This window comes from Podarcis liolepis, assembly GCF_965112155.1.
Source record: "Podarcis liolepis genome assembly, chromosome: 16".
In the NCBI taxonomy this organism is placed as follows: Eukaryota; Metazoa; Chordata; class Lepidosauria; order Squamata; family Lacertidae; genus Podarcis; species Podarcis liolepis.
The window spans coordinates 14,082,490-14,095,552 of record NC_139567.1 but is presented as its reverse complement, the minus strand read 5'-3'; the positions used below and the strand labels follow the sequence as shown (position 1 = coordinate 14,095,552).

Genomic DNA, 13,063 nt, shown 5'->3' with positions numbered 1-13,063 from the left:
TCTAATTGCCGTGCCCAAACCCTCAAGGTGTATCAGGTTGCTAAGGCAGATCAGCTGAGAGGAAGACCCTCTTTTGCACCCAGCGGGGCTTTAAAAATATATATACCTATATCAACCCACTGAATTTAAGGGGCAGGTCTGGGGAATAGGTGGAAATGGAAGAGAGTATAAAGGAAAGGAGGGGGGAATGAGCCTCCAGCTGTTAGTTGCTGGAGTGAGATCATATTGAACTAAACCGCAGTGTAAACTTTATTAAAGGTCACACTAATGAATGGCTTAATTCTAGAATTATAAATTAACTCATGTGGCTTTTCCTTTGTGAACAACTGTGCTTTTCTGGAGCTAACCAGCTCTCTAACATACACACAGTGTGTTGAGCTGATATGGTTATACTGCCACCTGCTGATTAATGCCACTATTTACATCTCAGAACTGCTCCAGAGATGGATGTGCAGAGAGATAAGCTTACTGAAAGTGAAGGGAGTGGGGAGTGTGCCCAAGTACATTGCCTTGTGTGAAAATTGCATACATGCTTGTTCACTTCAGCTTCCAAAAGGAAGAGAAGCTTTCAAAACTACTGTCTGGAGCCACAAAGATAAGTCCTTGCCGAAGACCACCTAGGCTGGGATGAGCTCTGAAGCAGTGGACTCAATGGAGGCAGATCCATTCAGGCAAATCAGGCACTGCCCCAGCCACCTTAATCTACGCTAAACCAATCCCCACCAGCCTGCCTTCTTACAACCAATCAGGAGATGGTTCTGTCTCTCATAGGCTCTGGCTCCACCTACTGTTGGTCTCCCTGCCTTACACCCCATCAGTTCCATGGAGCAACAGCCACCACTGAGTGGACTTCCTAACCCACACTACAGCACCTCCTAGTGTTGGATGGTGGTGGCACAAGGGTTAAATCCCTGCTTCTCATTCCTCAAGTGATCAGCCCAAGATTTACTGTAGGCTTGAACCTGAGCACGCAGAGCTGCTGACTTCAACACAATTAAGTTTTAAGACGGGACCACAGCTCATAGACATAGTACATGTTTTGCATGCAGAAGATCTCAGATTCAGTCCTGAGCATCACTAGGCTGGCTGAAAGGAGAGATAGCCCACTGCCAGAATGTGGTCCCCTCAAAAACACAAAAACATTCCCCTTCCCTGCTTTGGGATCTGAATTGCAAAGACAGCAGGGGATTGACTATCATCAGCCCTTTTACAAAGGAACCAAAATGACATTCTTCAGGATTAACAAGGAAACCACAAGCTATTTAAAGGCACAGGGTAGTATCCAACGAAATTCTACTCAGAATAGTCCCACTGAAATTAAGGAACCTATGTTAATAATGTTCATTAACTTCAGTGGCTCTACTCTGAGTAGGACTAGCATCAGATACAACCCCTTAGATTGTAGTCACCTGGGTACTGCCTGAGACAGCATCAAATGGCCAATGCCAATACACATACACACACACACAGAGAGAGAGAGAGGGGGGGGGCTGGGCTGGGGGGGATGGGGGATAAATTCAATGAAGTTTACATTTAAACACAAATCTATCAAATTCACACTTTATAAAACAATCCCCTCCCCCCAAAAAACAGCTTCCTTCAAAATCTGCATATCTCCACATTTTGCAGTGCAGTTACCCAGCAAGTAACATGCATAAAAATGCATATACCTTGGTTCTTGAACACCTTGGTACTTGAACATTTTGGCTCCCGAACATAGAAAACCCAGAAGTGTTCTGGTTTTCAAGCGTTTTTTAGATGCCGAACGTCCAATGCAGTTGTCGGCTATTGTTTCCAGGGCGCCTGCACCAATCGGAAGCTGCGCCTTGGTTTTCGAACGTTTCAGAAGTCGAACAGACTTCCGGAATGGATTACGTTCAAGAACCAAAGTACTACTGTACAATGGTTAGTGTGCATCAAAATGCACATATTAATGAAAATAGCAACAAAAAATGTGTACACTGAGTCAAATTGCATGCAAAAATAGGTTTATTGGAGAAAATTCACACCGAAATGCTGTCAAATTTTATTTTAAAAAATCCCCAAATTGCTGCTGAAATGTGGAGAGCTCAATTTAAAATGGGAGGGAAATGGGAAACTGAGAGAACCAAAACTGACAGATCCGTCCAACCCTAATCCCAGGCCAGGTTATAGTGTATCCAGGGCCAACCACAGCTGGTGCAGAAAATTCCACAAGCCCCTCTCCCTACTCCCTGGCAGTAAGATAGTGTTGAATTAAATAACTAACAATTTACAGCCCTTTCGTGACCCTCAAAATTAGCAGCCTAGAGATCTCTCTCTGCATATGCACACACAATGCAGGTTGCAAATTCCCTTACCCCTATCCTTTTAAACTGAGAGGCCAGGACTGCAGTGCAACTGGAAATTCAGCCCACAGAGAGGCCACATTGCTCATTTTGGCTGGTGTGTTCTCTTTTCTCCCCCGCCCCAGATTTAATACTTTTGACACATGTATTTATTCTATTGAATCAATTGATGCTACCAGCATTTTTTTTTCCACCTCCGAGCAAAACAAAAAAAACAGGTGCCTTAATTTATTGCATTAAATAGCTGTATCAAAGACTTTCTGACAGATCAAGAGAAACTGCTGCAGGGGAAGGATTTCTGCCACCATTTGCCAAGCTTTTTTTTAAAAAAAAGGAAAAGAAAGGAAAGGAAAAGCTAGACGCCAAGCAACAATCAGGACTGTATTGTAGATTTAGAATTGTGATTAGCCTCTGCATTCAGCAGCGGTAATTCCACCAGAAGCCCCAGACTTCAGTGGCAAAGAGAAAAATGGGAATGCTGAAGAGAAGAGATCAATATCTAGAGGAGATAAAAGGCAACAGAGAAATTGGCTGATAACTATTCAGATCTCGTGCATCCCACCTTCCTGAAAGAAGGGTAATTAAAGCCATATTCTAATTAACTTGTACTTTGCCCCCAATCAGAAGCATCCTTTGCAGAAAAACTAATGAGGCTGGGAGAATGGGTTCTTCCTTGTGGATCCGTCTGTCTAAAGTAAAATAGAAAGCAGTCTTTAATTTGGGGCAGGAGAGGAGGGAAATGAGACAAAAGCTCTCTGAATAGTTGGGTGCTAAAGACTTCAGACCCCTCAACCGGTGCAGGTGAGAATCGGTGACCCCTTGCAAAAGCTCAGAGCCAAACCATACCTGCTCTGCAAATATGTGCATATAAAACTCAACACTCACTTCAATTAGGAAGGGGTGGTTTTGAGCAGAGGAGTTGCGCTACTGAGCTTCTGCTACAACCCAGATCTAAGAGGAGGAGGAGAAAGAGATTTGCTGACAGCAGCTGGATGATTCCATCCTCCTTTCTACCCTGCTCCCTGTCCAAACTGCCAAAAATGCTGGATATGGGGGTGAGAGGGAAGAAGGCATTTCACAACCAGCAGTGCCATTGAGGTATCTGACAATGTTCCTGCTGCCGCAGGCTGAAAGACGAACCCAGATTAATTCCATGGATGGGTGCTTCAACAGTATTTGCTAATCTGCCTCTCCTGTTTGCAGATGGACAGGAGCGAGTTCCAGCAGGATTCAGTCCTCAAGCAGCTGGAAGTGCTCAAGGAGGAAGAGAAGGAGTTTCAGAATTTGAAGGTAATTGACTACAGCAGGGGTAGGAAACATGTGGCCCTGGAAATGGTCCTGGACTTCAGTTCCCATCAGTGTGGACACAGTGCCCAGAGTTGATGGGACTTGTAGTCCAGACAACATCTGTAAGGCCACAGGGGCTCCTTTCCTGGGCAACAGGATACTTACTACTTTACTCATGCAGGCAACAATGCTACCTTGGGGTTAACAGATCCAGGGATTCCTTAGTCACCTGTATCTGGCAAGCGGTAAGGAAAACAAGTCAAGTCCGGTTTAAGCTGATGAAGCGCCACTAGAATCAACATCAATACAATAAGCTCAAGTACTTATCACAGCAGGTAGCCATGTTTCTTCATTATACCTTGAGAGGCTGGTAACCACCAGCGCTGCCACCTTTTACAAAGCAATTAAAGTGAAATTTGGGGCAATTCACAGAGCCAGACTCAATCATATTGAGAACATGGGTGAGAGTGCAGCCCAGAGGAGTTCAGCATGTGATGGCATCATCCTGTGGTTACATCAACAGCCCCCCAGTTTAGTATTCAAATCGGTAGTTACTGCAGTGCTCAAATGCCTCCAGCGGCAGGTTGGGGAACAATGTGCCAAACTCAATGCATATCTGCTAAAACCATGTAATGCAAAACTCATTGTAGATAAGATATACTAAAACATAGGCAGGGAACTGATTATTGTTGTTGGGATACTGCTGGGAAGACAGGGACATCAGGCAGGCCCCCAACTGGCTCCAGCCACCGGCCAGCAGCCAGTCTCCTTTGGAACAGCATCAATCAGCGACACGAGCCTCATATACGTTTAGAGACCCGTGCACGCTCTATCAGCAGAGTGTGTAAATCTTCTCACAGAGAAATGTGTAAGCATAATGTACAGCATTTTATTCAGCATAGTTCAAGAACAAAGGAAAACATATCTGCTTCCCTTCGTCTCCAGCAAAACAGCAGTAACCCAAAAGCTATATACAAACAGAAGTTCCCAGCAGACTGTACTGGAAGTAAACAGGCATGTGACACAACAGTCATGCCTGTTCCCTTTTAAGGTGGAACGGAACTATATCCTAACAATTATCTGCCACCACCATCCCTGCAGGCCAAGTGTGACAGGTGGGTGGGGCCACTTGCTTGTCAATCACCTGATGCCGCAATGATATCTGGTGTCCTTTCTTCCCTGCCCGCATGATTTGAAATACAGGCGGCGACCATTTCCCTCTTCCAGGTCCAAAAGTACCTGCGTGTCGGTGATCACATGTCATTTGGACACTCCTAAAATGGCTCCTACTTGTACTACTATTTAAGAATTTGCACCTGAATTTCCTTCCCCTCCCACTTCCCTTGCTGTCCTTTTCCCCTTGTATGTTGTGTTTTTTAGATTGCAAGTCCGCAGGCCAGGAACTGCCTTGTTTAAATTTATTGTGTGTAAGCCACTCTGGCTGAATGCTGGGGTAAAAAAATACAGTCGTACCTTGGATCTCAAATGCCTTGCCTCCCGAATGATCGAAACCCGGAAGTGAGTGTTCCCATTTTCGAACGTTCTTTTGGAAGCCGAACGTCCGACGGGGCTCCCGATTGAGTGCAGGAGCTTCCTGCAGCCAATCAGAAGCCGTGCTTTGGTTTCCGAACGTTTTGGAAGTCGAATGGACTTGCAGAACAGATTCCGTTCGACTTCCAAGGTATGACTGTACTCTTAAATAAAGGCGCAGCCAACAGTATAAACTGTTAAGTTGTGGGTGAACATATCAGACGATACAGCGATTCTTCAAACAGCTCTTGTTTATCCACAGGCCTGAACAGAACTGAACTGAAGGGTTCAGTCAGCCTGCTTATATAGAGCTCCAGTACAACGTAACTGTAACAATTTTCTAAAACTATCCAATCACTGAACGTCACTTTCGATCCCTTATTTGCATAACTATCTAAAGTATCCCCTGCTGGCCCAGGGTGAGAACTTCAGTTCATAACATAAACCAAGAAGTCTAAAACACAAAACACGCACCCTGAGCCAAGAAATAACTCTCCCCCCCCTTTCTTCCAGGATCCCACTAATGGTTATTACAGTGTGAACACCTTCAAGGACCACCACTCCACTCCCACCATCTCCCTCTCAGGCTGCCAACCGGACCTAAGACCAGCCAACAAGCAGCGCGTGCCCACGGGCATGTCCTTCACCAACATCTACACGACCCTGAGCGGGCAGAACCGCCTCTACGACTACAGCCAGCGCTTCGTCTTGGGCATGGGCAGCAGCTCCATCGAGCTGTGCGAGCGGGAATTCCAGCGGGGCTCCATGAGCGACAGCAGCTCCTTCCTGGACACGCAGTGCGACAGCAGCGTCAGCAGCAGCGGCAAGCAGGATGGCTACGTACAGTTTGACAAGGCCAGCAAGGCCTCGGCCTCCTCTTCCCACCACTCCCAGTCCTCCTCTCAAAACTCAGACCCCTCCCGGCCCCTGCAGAGGAGAATGCAGACCCATGTGTGAGGAGGATGGGACTGGGACATGGAAGCGGTGGTGGGGAGGAGGAGGAGGAGGAAGAGGAGCAGCAGGCTGGGACGTTGGAAGAAGGCAAGCTCCCCTCCCAGCCTGAAACCCAGCCCTGCCGCCAGCCAAGGTGGAGGGGCCTCCTGAGGTCGGCAGGTTCTGGGTGGGTGGAGGTTGTTTTGTGGTTTTATTTGCATTCTAGTGACTTTTTCTTTATAAGGCCTCAAGGCACTTTCTCCCCTCTTCCTCACTTAAGAGGAGAAAGTGCAGCCCAACACACAAGGTGACGGGAGCTAGGACTAGGAGTCTGTGTTGCAGGTAAAATAGTCCATACAAAGAGACATGTATCTTCCCCTCCTGGATCTGTTGACCCTACTGAGCAGGTGGGGAGAACCTACGGCAGCTGAACCCAAACTAATTTTAAGCACAACAAAGTCTGTTTTCTTCCTGCAGCAGACTGGGCTTAGGGGGCCATGGGAGCGACGGAAGGCCCAAAGACAGGCAACTCGTTTGATTATCTGTAGGTCGGAACAAAACCCATAAGCTTCGTTGGTTGCTTTTCCATATGTGTAACAACGGCATCCTCTTTCAGGGAAAGGGTTGGGGTTCTAGACTCAACACCACAGGAGAACCACAGGAGAACCCTCTTTCATTCCATAAAATATGAGCTCTTCTGGCTGCAGGATGTTTTGAGACAACACATGGTCTTCCTGTTGACCAGCAATTTTGTATTTCCTGATTCCTCTGAAGATTACCTCTCCCATTTTCACTTGATGGGGAGGGACATACATGCTACCTGTCAAGTCCTCTGTTCTTGGTCACTTCACAAAGAGAAAGTGACCAATGCTCCTGGTGTCTTTCCCCTCCGCTTCCTCTTCCTCCATGACATCACTTCCTGACTGGACATTTTGGAGACGGCACACCTTCAAAGCTGTCAAGTTTGCCAGTCTACTGCCCTTCCTGCCGCTTAGCCCCATTTGCAAACTGCAATCACACAAAAAAAAAATGTCTTCAAGCAACCTCAAAGAGTTTGGCTTACTTTTAAGGAAGTTCCGTAGAGGGGGGAGAGGAACAGTCATTAGTGTAACTTAGTGTGCACTGACTGCTTAATTCTGGTCGTCCTTTTTTTTTACTTTCTTTTTGTTTGGTGTTGAGTGTTCATAATATTACAGTGTGTCTTTGGACTATAAAAGCAAAACAAAACCTGGAGTTGAAAACTTTTAAAGTGTGGATTCTCAGCAGAACACACAGACAGACAGACAGACACACAGACAGACACGCACAACAGGAACGCTCTGGTCTGGATCAGCTGCAGAGGAACTGTTGGTGGACAGAGGACTGAGCTCATAATCTGAGTGACGTGTGACAATCACAGAGAAGGCCCTTCCCGTGGGGGCTACTGCGAGTGAACATAGAGCATTTTCTTACTGCTGCTTGTGTATTTCCTCCCCCCGCCCTATTCTCTTACCCCCTCCCCCCCAATAGCACAACTGGAAAATTAATACAAGAGTTGTTACAAGTGCCTTTGCAGTGAATTCATTTGAAAGCTTGTCAAACAGAAGGTTTCCATTGCGAAAGAGAAATTACATACACCTTTTCGGGTGAAGGGTACCTACAGAATGCCCCACGGTCTCAGGGCTCTTCCAGATACCCTATTCACTGAACATTCATTCTGATTTGTTTGCACAGGGGTTAAGGTGACATTGCATCAAAGCAAGTGTTGTCTGACACTTTCCTATACATTTCACCATCACTCGCCTCAATGCAAAAAGTCCAATCTTTGGGGGAAGTTGGTTTGCTGCACAAGGACTCCCAACCAACCATAACTGTACAACCTGAATTTACCAGTATGTGATTGTATCCCACCCCCAACAAGGGCAAGTCTGGAAGTGCCCTCCATTCAATGCCAAGTAGTGGCTAGGTCAGGGGTCACAAAATTTTTCAGCCGTGGGCCGGTCCACTGTCCCTCAGACCTTGTGTGGGGCCAGACTATATTTTTGGGGGGAGGGGGAATGAACGAATTCCTAAGCCCCACAAATAACCCAGAGATGCATTTTAAATAGAAGCACACATTCTACTCATGAAAAAAAAGCTGGTTCCCAGACCGTCCATGGGCCAGATTTAGAAGGCTATTGGGCCGGATCCAGCCCTCGGGCCTTAGTTTGCCTACCCATGGGCTAGGTGATCAAAATGTACCAGAAGTATTATTATTATAAAATTAATTTTATGGAATTGTAGAGTCAGAAGGGACCCTGAGTATCATCTAGTCCAACCCCTTGCAATTGCAGTTGTCCCATACAGGGATTGAACCTGCAACCTTGGCATTATCAGTACCACCCGGTAACCAACTGTTGCCTAATACAAAATGTTTCTAGACGACTTACACACACAGTTATAAAATGACCATCGGGTATAGTAGCAAAACAATGATCCCCAAATATCTATCACTGAAACTGCAGTAAGCGTGACAATATTCACTCAGAACCAACCGGGAGATGAGAAAAGGCCACCCAAAGACCTGCAAAACAAGGCCCATAAATCTGCTTTAACAATCTACACTGTAGCAGCCAAAAATAAAAATCAACAACCCAGCATTACTAATAATACTAGCAAAGATGTACTTCTGGCACTTCCTGTAGGGGCTCCCCCAACCCAGAAAAATACCCACCTGGCTTCTGGGAAGTTCTGGCCTTCTCAGGCCAGCAGGTAACACTCAAGCAGCAGGTCTTCTTGCTGGGATTCTCCTCAATGGCAATGCATCAGCAAACAGAGCAGGGCCCAGGTGGGGTAAAAGAGTCACACCTGTGCCATGATTGTCCTCTCTGCTGCATTCTTTCACCCAGGTGGGTGACTATGGGGGAATCAGATGCATAATATATCTCTGACCTCCTTCCTAGCAGCTGTTCACTAAGGGTTTTAGCCTTTGAACAATTTATTTGTGCACAAGTTTATATTTTCACATAATGTGCAGCAGATAAGGAGGTGTGTCTTGATTTTATGAGAACTCTGTCTGGTACAGGAAAGCTAAAAAATTTTTTAATAATAATCACTTTGAAAAACAGATTGGTCCACGAAATGCGTATCTTCAGATTGACTGTCCACAAGACATGGAAGTCCACAAACATCCAAACTGGAGTGACTGATGGTTGACTTCCTCTTGATGGAAGGGGGCAGGGTGTGAGCATGGGATAACATATTTGTTAATGTCTGGAAGAACGGCATATATAGAGAGAAGGGAGGGGGATGGTGCCTGATCTAGCACATCACATTTCGCTGATTATCACCATGTGTATCATGAAATACTATTTTCTTCCCTGTTGCCCAGTATGCTATGCTCTTTCTTTAGAGGCCACTTTTGGACAGCCAGAAACAGCAGAGATTTGCATGAAATTTGCATGTGCTAATTTATACATATAGACGCAAGTTTAGAAATAGAAATACCATAGAAGGGAACAAGACTTTAAACAGGTGACCTGTGTGTCTTCTCAGCCTGCTATTTTGATTGAGGGCAAATCCGAGGCCCCTTCATTATCTTTAATTCAGACATGAGCTGGACAGCCCTTCAAATGGGACTGTCCTCTGACAGCCTTTTCAACACAGGACACAGTCACCTTTTACTGCTTACACAGATAACATGGGAAGCAGTTGAGGAGCTTTTGGGGAGGGTGGGTGTCTCAGCAAAAAGAAAGAAAGAAAGAAAAAATGCAGCCTGCATAAATAACAAAGGGTTTCTTCCTTTCGTTGTTTTTTTGAAATTAGGGACCAAGAAGATGCATGTTCACTTTTTGCAGCAGATGCATACCCTCACAGCCTGCCAGGGCAAAGCTGTACTGATGCATACCAACCCCTAAATGTTAGGGACCCAGTGTGGCCAGAGCAGTGGGGCAGTGAGTGATGCAACTTTACTCTTTAGACTTACTGGTCTTACGGAGGGCAGGTGCATCCACCATGCAGCTCAGAGAGCGGTGCACAAAGTGGTTCCCCATCCTCATTTCACCCTCACATCAACCCTGAGAGGTAGGTTAGACATAAAGGGCAATTTACTTCACTTCAGAATGCGATAAGCCAGCCCACATCTGCTGTGCTTCAAGACCTGCTTGCTCTTTCTGTGAGTAGGGGTCAGGCCTGGACTTCTGCCCCAAAGTCCTGCCCTGACAGCACTGCTGGATCAGTGGGAGACGAAAACTGAAGGGAAGTAAACAGAAAGGACAGCCCTGTTGAGTAGACCACGGCTGCTGTTATTTGTACCAGGCCTACCCTGAAGTTCCATATTGTTCGCCACTCTTTGGGGCTGAGCTACAGATTTCAGTTTCATTATCTTTGGGAAAGGACTCTGGCAGAGCCCAAAGGGACTCACCAGGCCTGGCCCCAGCCACAGACTTGGTCCACACAGCCGTTCCAGCAGTGTAGGACTCAACAGAGATCTTGCTGCTCTTTGACTATGGCAGGGGCAGCCCGTAGAATGCCCTTCAGATGTTGTGGACTGTAACTCACATCATCCCTGACCTTTGGCCACACTGGCTGGGGCTGATGGGAGCCACAATTCACAACATCTGGAGGGCACCATGTGAATTCCTGTTGGTCCACACTGGAAGCAACTTTTGACATGCAAGGTGTGCAAAAGTGTAAATGTTTGGCATGTGAAATGTGCTCTACCATTAAACTACAGCCCCGCCCTTACCTAATGCACACTGCCATGAGAAAAGTACAACGAGGATTCTAGATCAAATTCAAGGGTACAATAAAGACAAGTGTAAGGTTCCGCACTTAGGCAGGAATAACCAGCTGCACAAATATAAGATGGGGGATACCTGGCTTGCCATAAGTACATGTGAAAAGAATCTAGGCGTCTTAGCAGACCACAAGCTGAAGATGAAAAATGTGTTCTGCAGCAGCAATAAAAAGTGAATGCTATTTTAGGCTGCATCAACAGAAGTAAATGACCCCTGGATGGTTAGGTCCAGTCAAAGGCGACTATGGGGTGTGGTACTCATCTCGCTTCTGGCCGAAGGAGCTGGCGTTTGTCCACAGAGAGCTTTCCAGGTTATGTGGCCAGCATGACTAAACCGCTTCTGGTGCAATGGAACACCATGACGGAAGCCAGAGCGCATGGAAACGCTGTTTACTTTCCCGCTGCAGTGGTACCTATGTATCTACTCGCACTGGTATGCTTTCGAAACTGCTAGGTTTGCAGAAGCTGGGACAGTGCAAAGGAAGCTCAAACTGCCAACGTTCCGATTGGCAATCCCAAGAGGCTCAGTGGTTTAGACCACAGCACCACCCGCGTTCCTGCCAATAGAAGTACAGTATCTTGATCAAGAGAAGTAATAGTCCCTCTCTATTCTGCCTTGGCCAGATCAAACCTGGAGTACTGTGTCCAGTTCTGGGCACCACAGTCTATAAAGGATATTGACAGGCTGGAAGGTGTGCAGAGGAAGGGGACCAAGGTTATCAAGGGTCTGGAAACCAAGCCTTATGAGAAACAGTTGAGGGAGTTTGGTACATTTAGTCTGGAAAAGAGGAGAGTGAGAGGAGATACGATAGCCATCTTCAAATATCTAAAGGGCTGTCACATGGAAGATGGAGAAGGCTTGTTTTCTCCTGCTGTGGAGGGTAGGACTGAACCAATGGTTTCAAGAAAGGAAATTATTTGCAAACATCTGGAAGAACTTTCTGACAGTAAGAGCTGTTCAACAGTGGAACGGTCTCCTTTGGGAAGCTAGGGACTCTCCTTCATTGGAGCAGCGACTGGATGGCCACCTGTTAATGGATGCTTTAGCTGAGATTCTTGCATTGCAGGGGGTTGGACTAGATGACCCTCGCGGTCCCTTCCAACTCTGCAATTCTATTATTCTGTGAACCCTGGGCCATTTGCAGTGTCAGAGGTGAAGCTAGCTAACCTCCACAGCACATGGCCAACAGGCAGCTAACAATGCAGACAATTAAACAGCTCGTAAAATGCTTCACGCTGAAGAACCTTCCACTTCACTAAGCCAGCAGGCTGTGCATCAATCTTACAGCAGCTTTCCTGTTGCTTACCAGGCACTGGGTGAGCTATTTAGGTCGACAGTACTCAAAATCCCTGGATAGCAGGTTGCATTTTTAATTATTTGTCATGCCAGCGCTGCTTCTGGTTTTGCAAACTGAACATGGAAACAAGACAAGCCCTCCTTGGCAAAAGAAACTTGACAGGTGCTTACATTGTATATTTGCACTAACCAAACATTATTAGGCTTGGACTCAACAATACAGAACAGGAGATTTTTAATTTTAATTCTATTATTTATTGCAAAAGGGAGGGAGGAAAAGGGAGGGGTGACTTTTCTTCCTCTCACCCTCTTTTTCTGAAAACATACTGTTGCTGCCACCTACTGGTCATGTGCAAGAATCGCAAACTCCTAATTGCCTTACATCCTTGCTATCCATACAGCACCCAAAGTCCCCTGGCTGAAACCACGGTGTAGGGCCCTCGCTATTCTACCTCACACATAATTCATGAAGCTTGATTAATATGCAAATACTTGGCAGCCGATCACCCCTCGCGAGCAGTTAATGATTTGTTCAGGGACCCAGCTGCCTGCCAGTATATATATTTCTTTAGTTTACTGTCTACGGCAGGAGCTTCTCCAACCATCTGTTCATTAATATGTAACAAGCAACAGTGATAAGCAATTAAACTGGCTGCAAATTAACCAATTTGCTTGGGGAGCAGCCTTTTGAGCGCTTGTTTGTTTCATTAAACCTTAAATTCATCAGGAATCCAAAGGAACGGAATGCCGTGAGCCACGTTCAGAGCCAGGCTGCAGCATCTTTCTCGGAAGTAGGGAGGAGACGATCCCTTCCCGTAAGCAAAAATGCAGAAATGTCCATTCAGCCCAGATATGTAAGCTGCACAGGAGACTTTCTTTCTTTCCAGCCTAAAAGTCATGGTAGGCTGCCCCCCCCCAGTTGCCTGGAGGGTG

At 46.3% G+C, this 13,063-nt stretch overlaps 1 protein-coding gene across 3 annotated transcripts in view; it reads left to right on the top strand.

Moving 5' to 3' along the window:
• Window positions 1–7,623, top strand: part of KIRREL3 (kirre like nephrin family adhesion molecule 3) — a 741,064-nt gene extending 733,441 nt beyond the window's left edge. For all 3 annotated transcript variants that reach the window (XM_083480504.1, XM_083480502.1, XM_083480503.1), the window contains 2 exons: window positions 3,531–3,617; window positions 5,658–7,623. In XM_083480504.1, the coding sequence (XP_083336630.1) occupies window positions 3,531–3,617; window positions 5,658–6,101 (531 nt within the window). In that variant the 3' untranslated portion in view covers window positions 6,102–7,623. The remainder of the gene's footprint in view (window positions 1–3,530; window positions 3,618–5,657) is intronic.
• The last annotated feature ends 5,440 nt before the right edge of the window (window positions 7,624–13,063 follow it).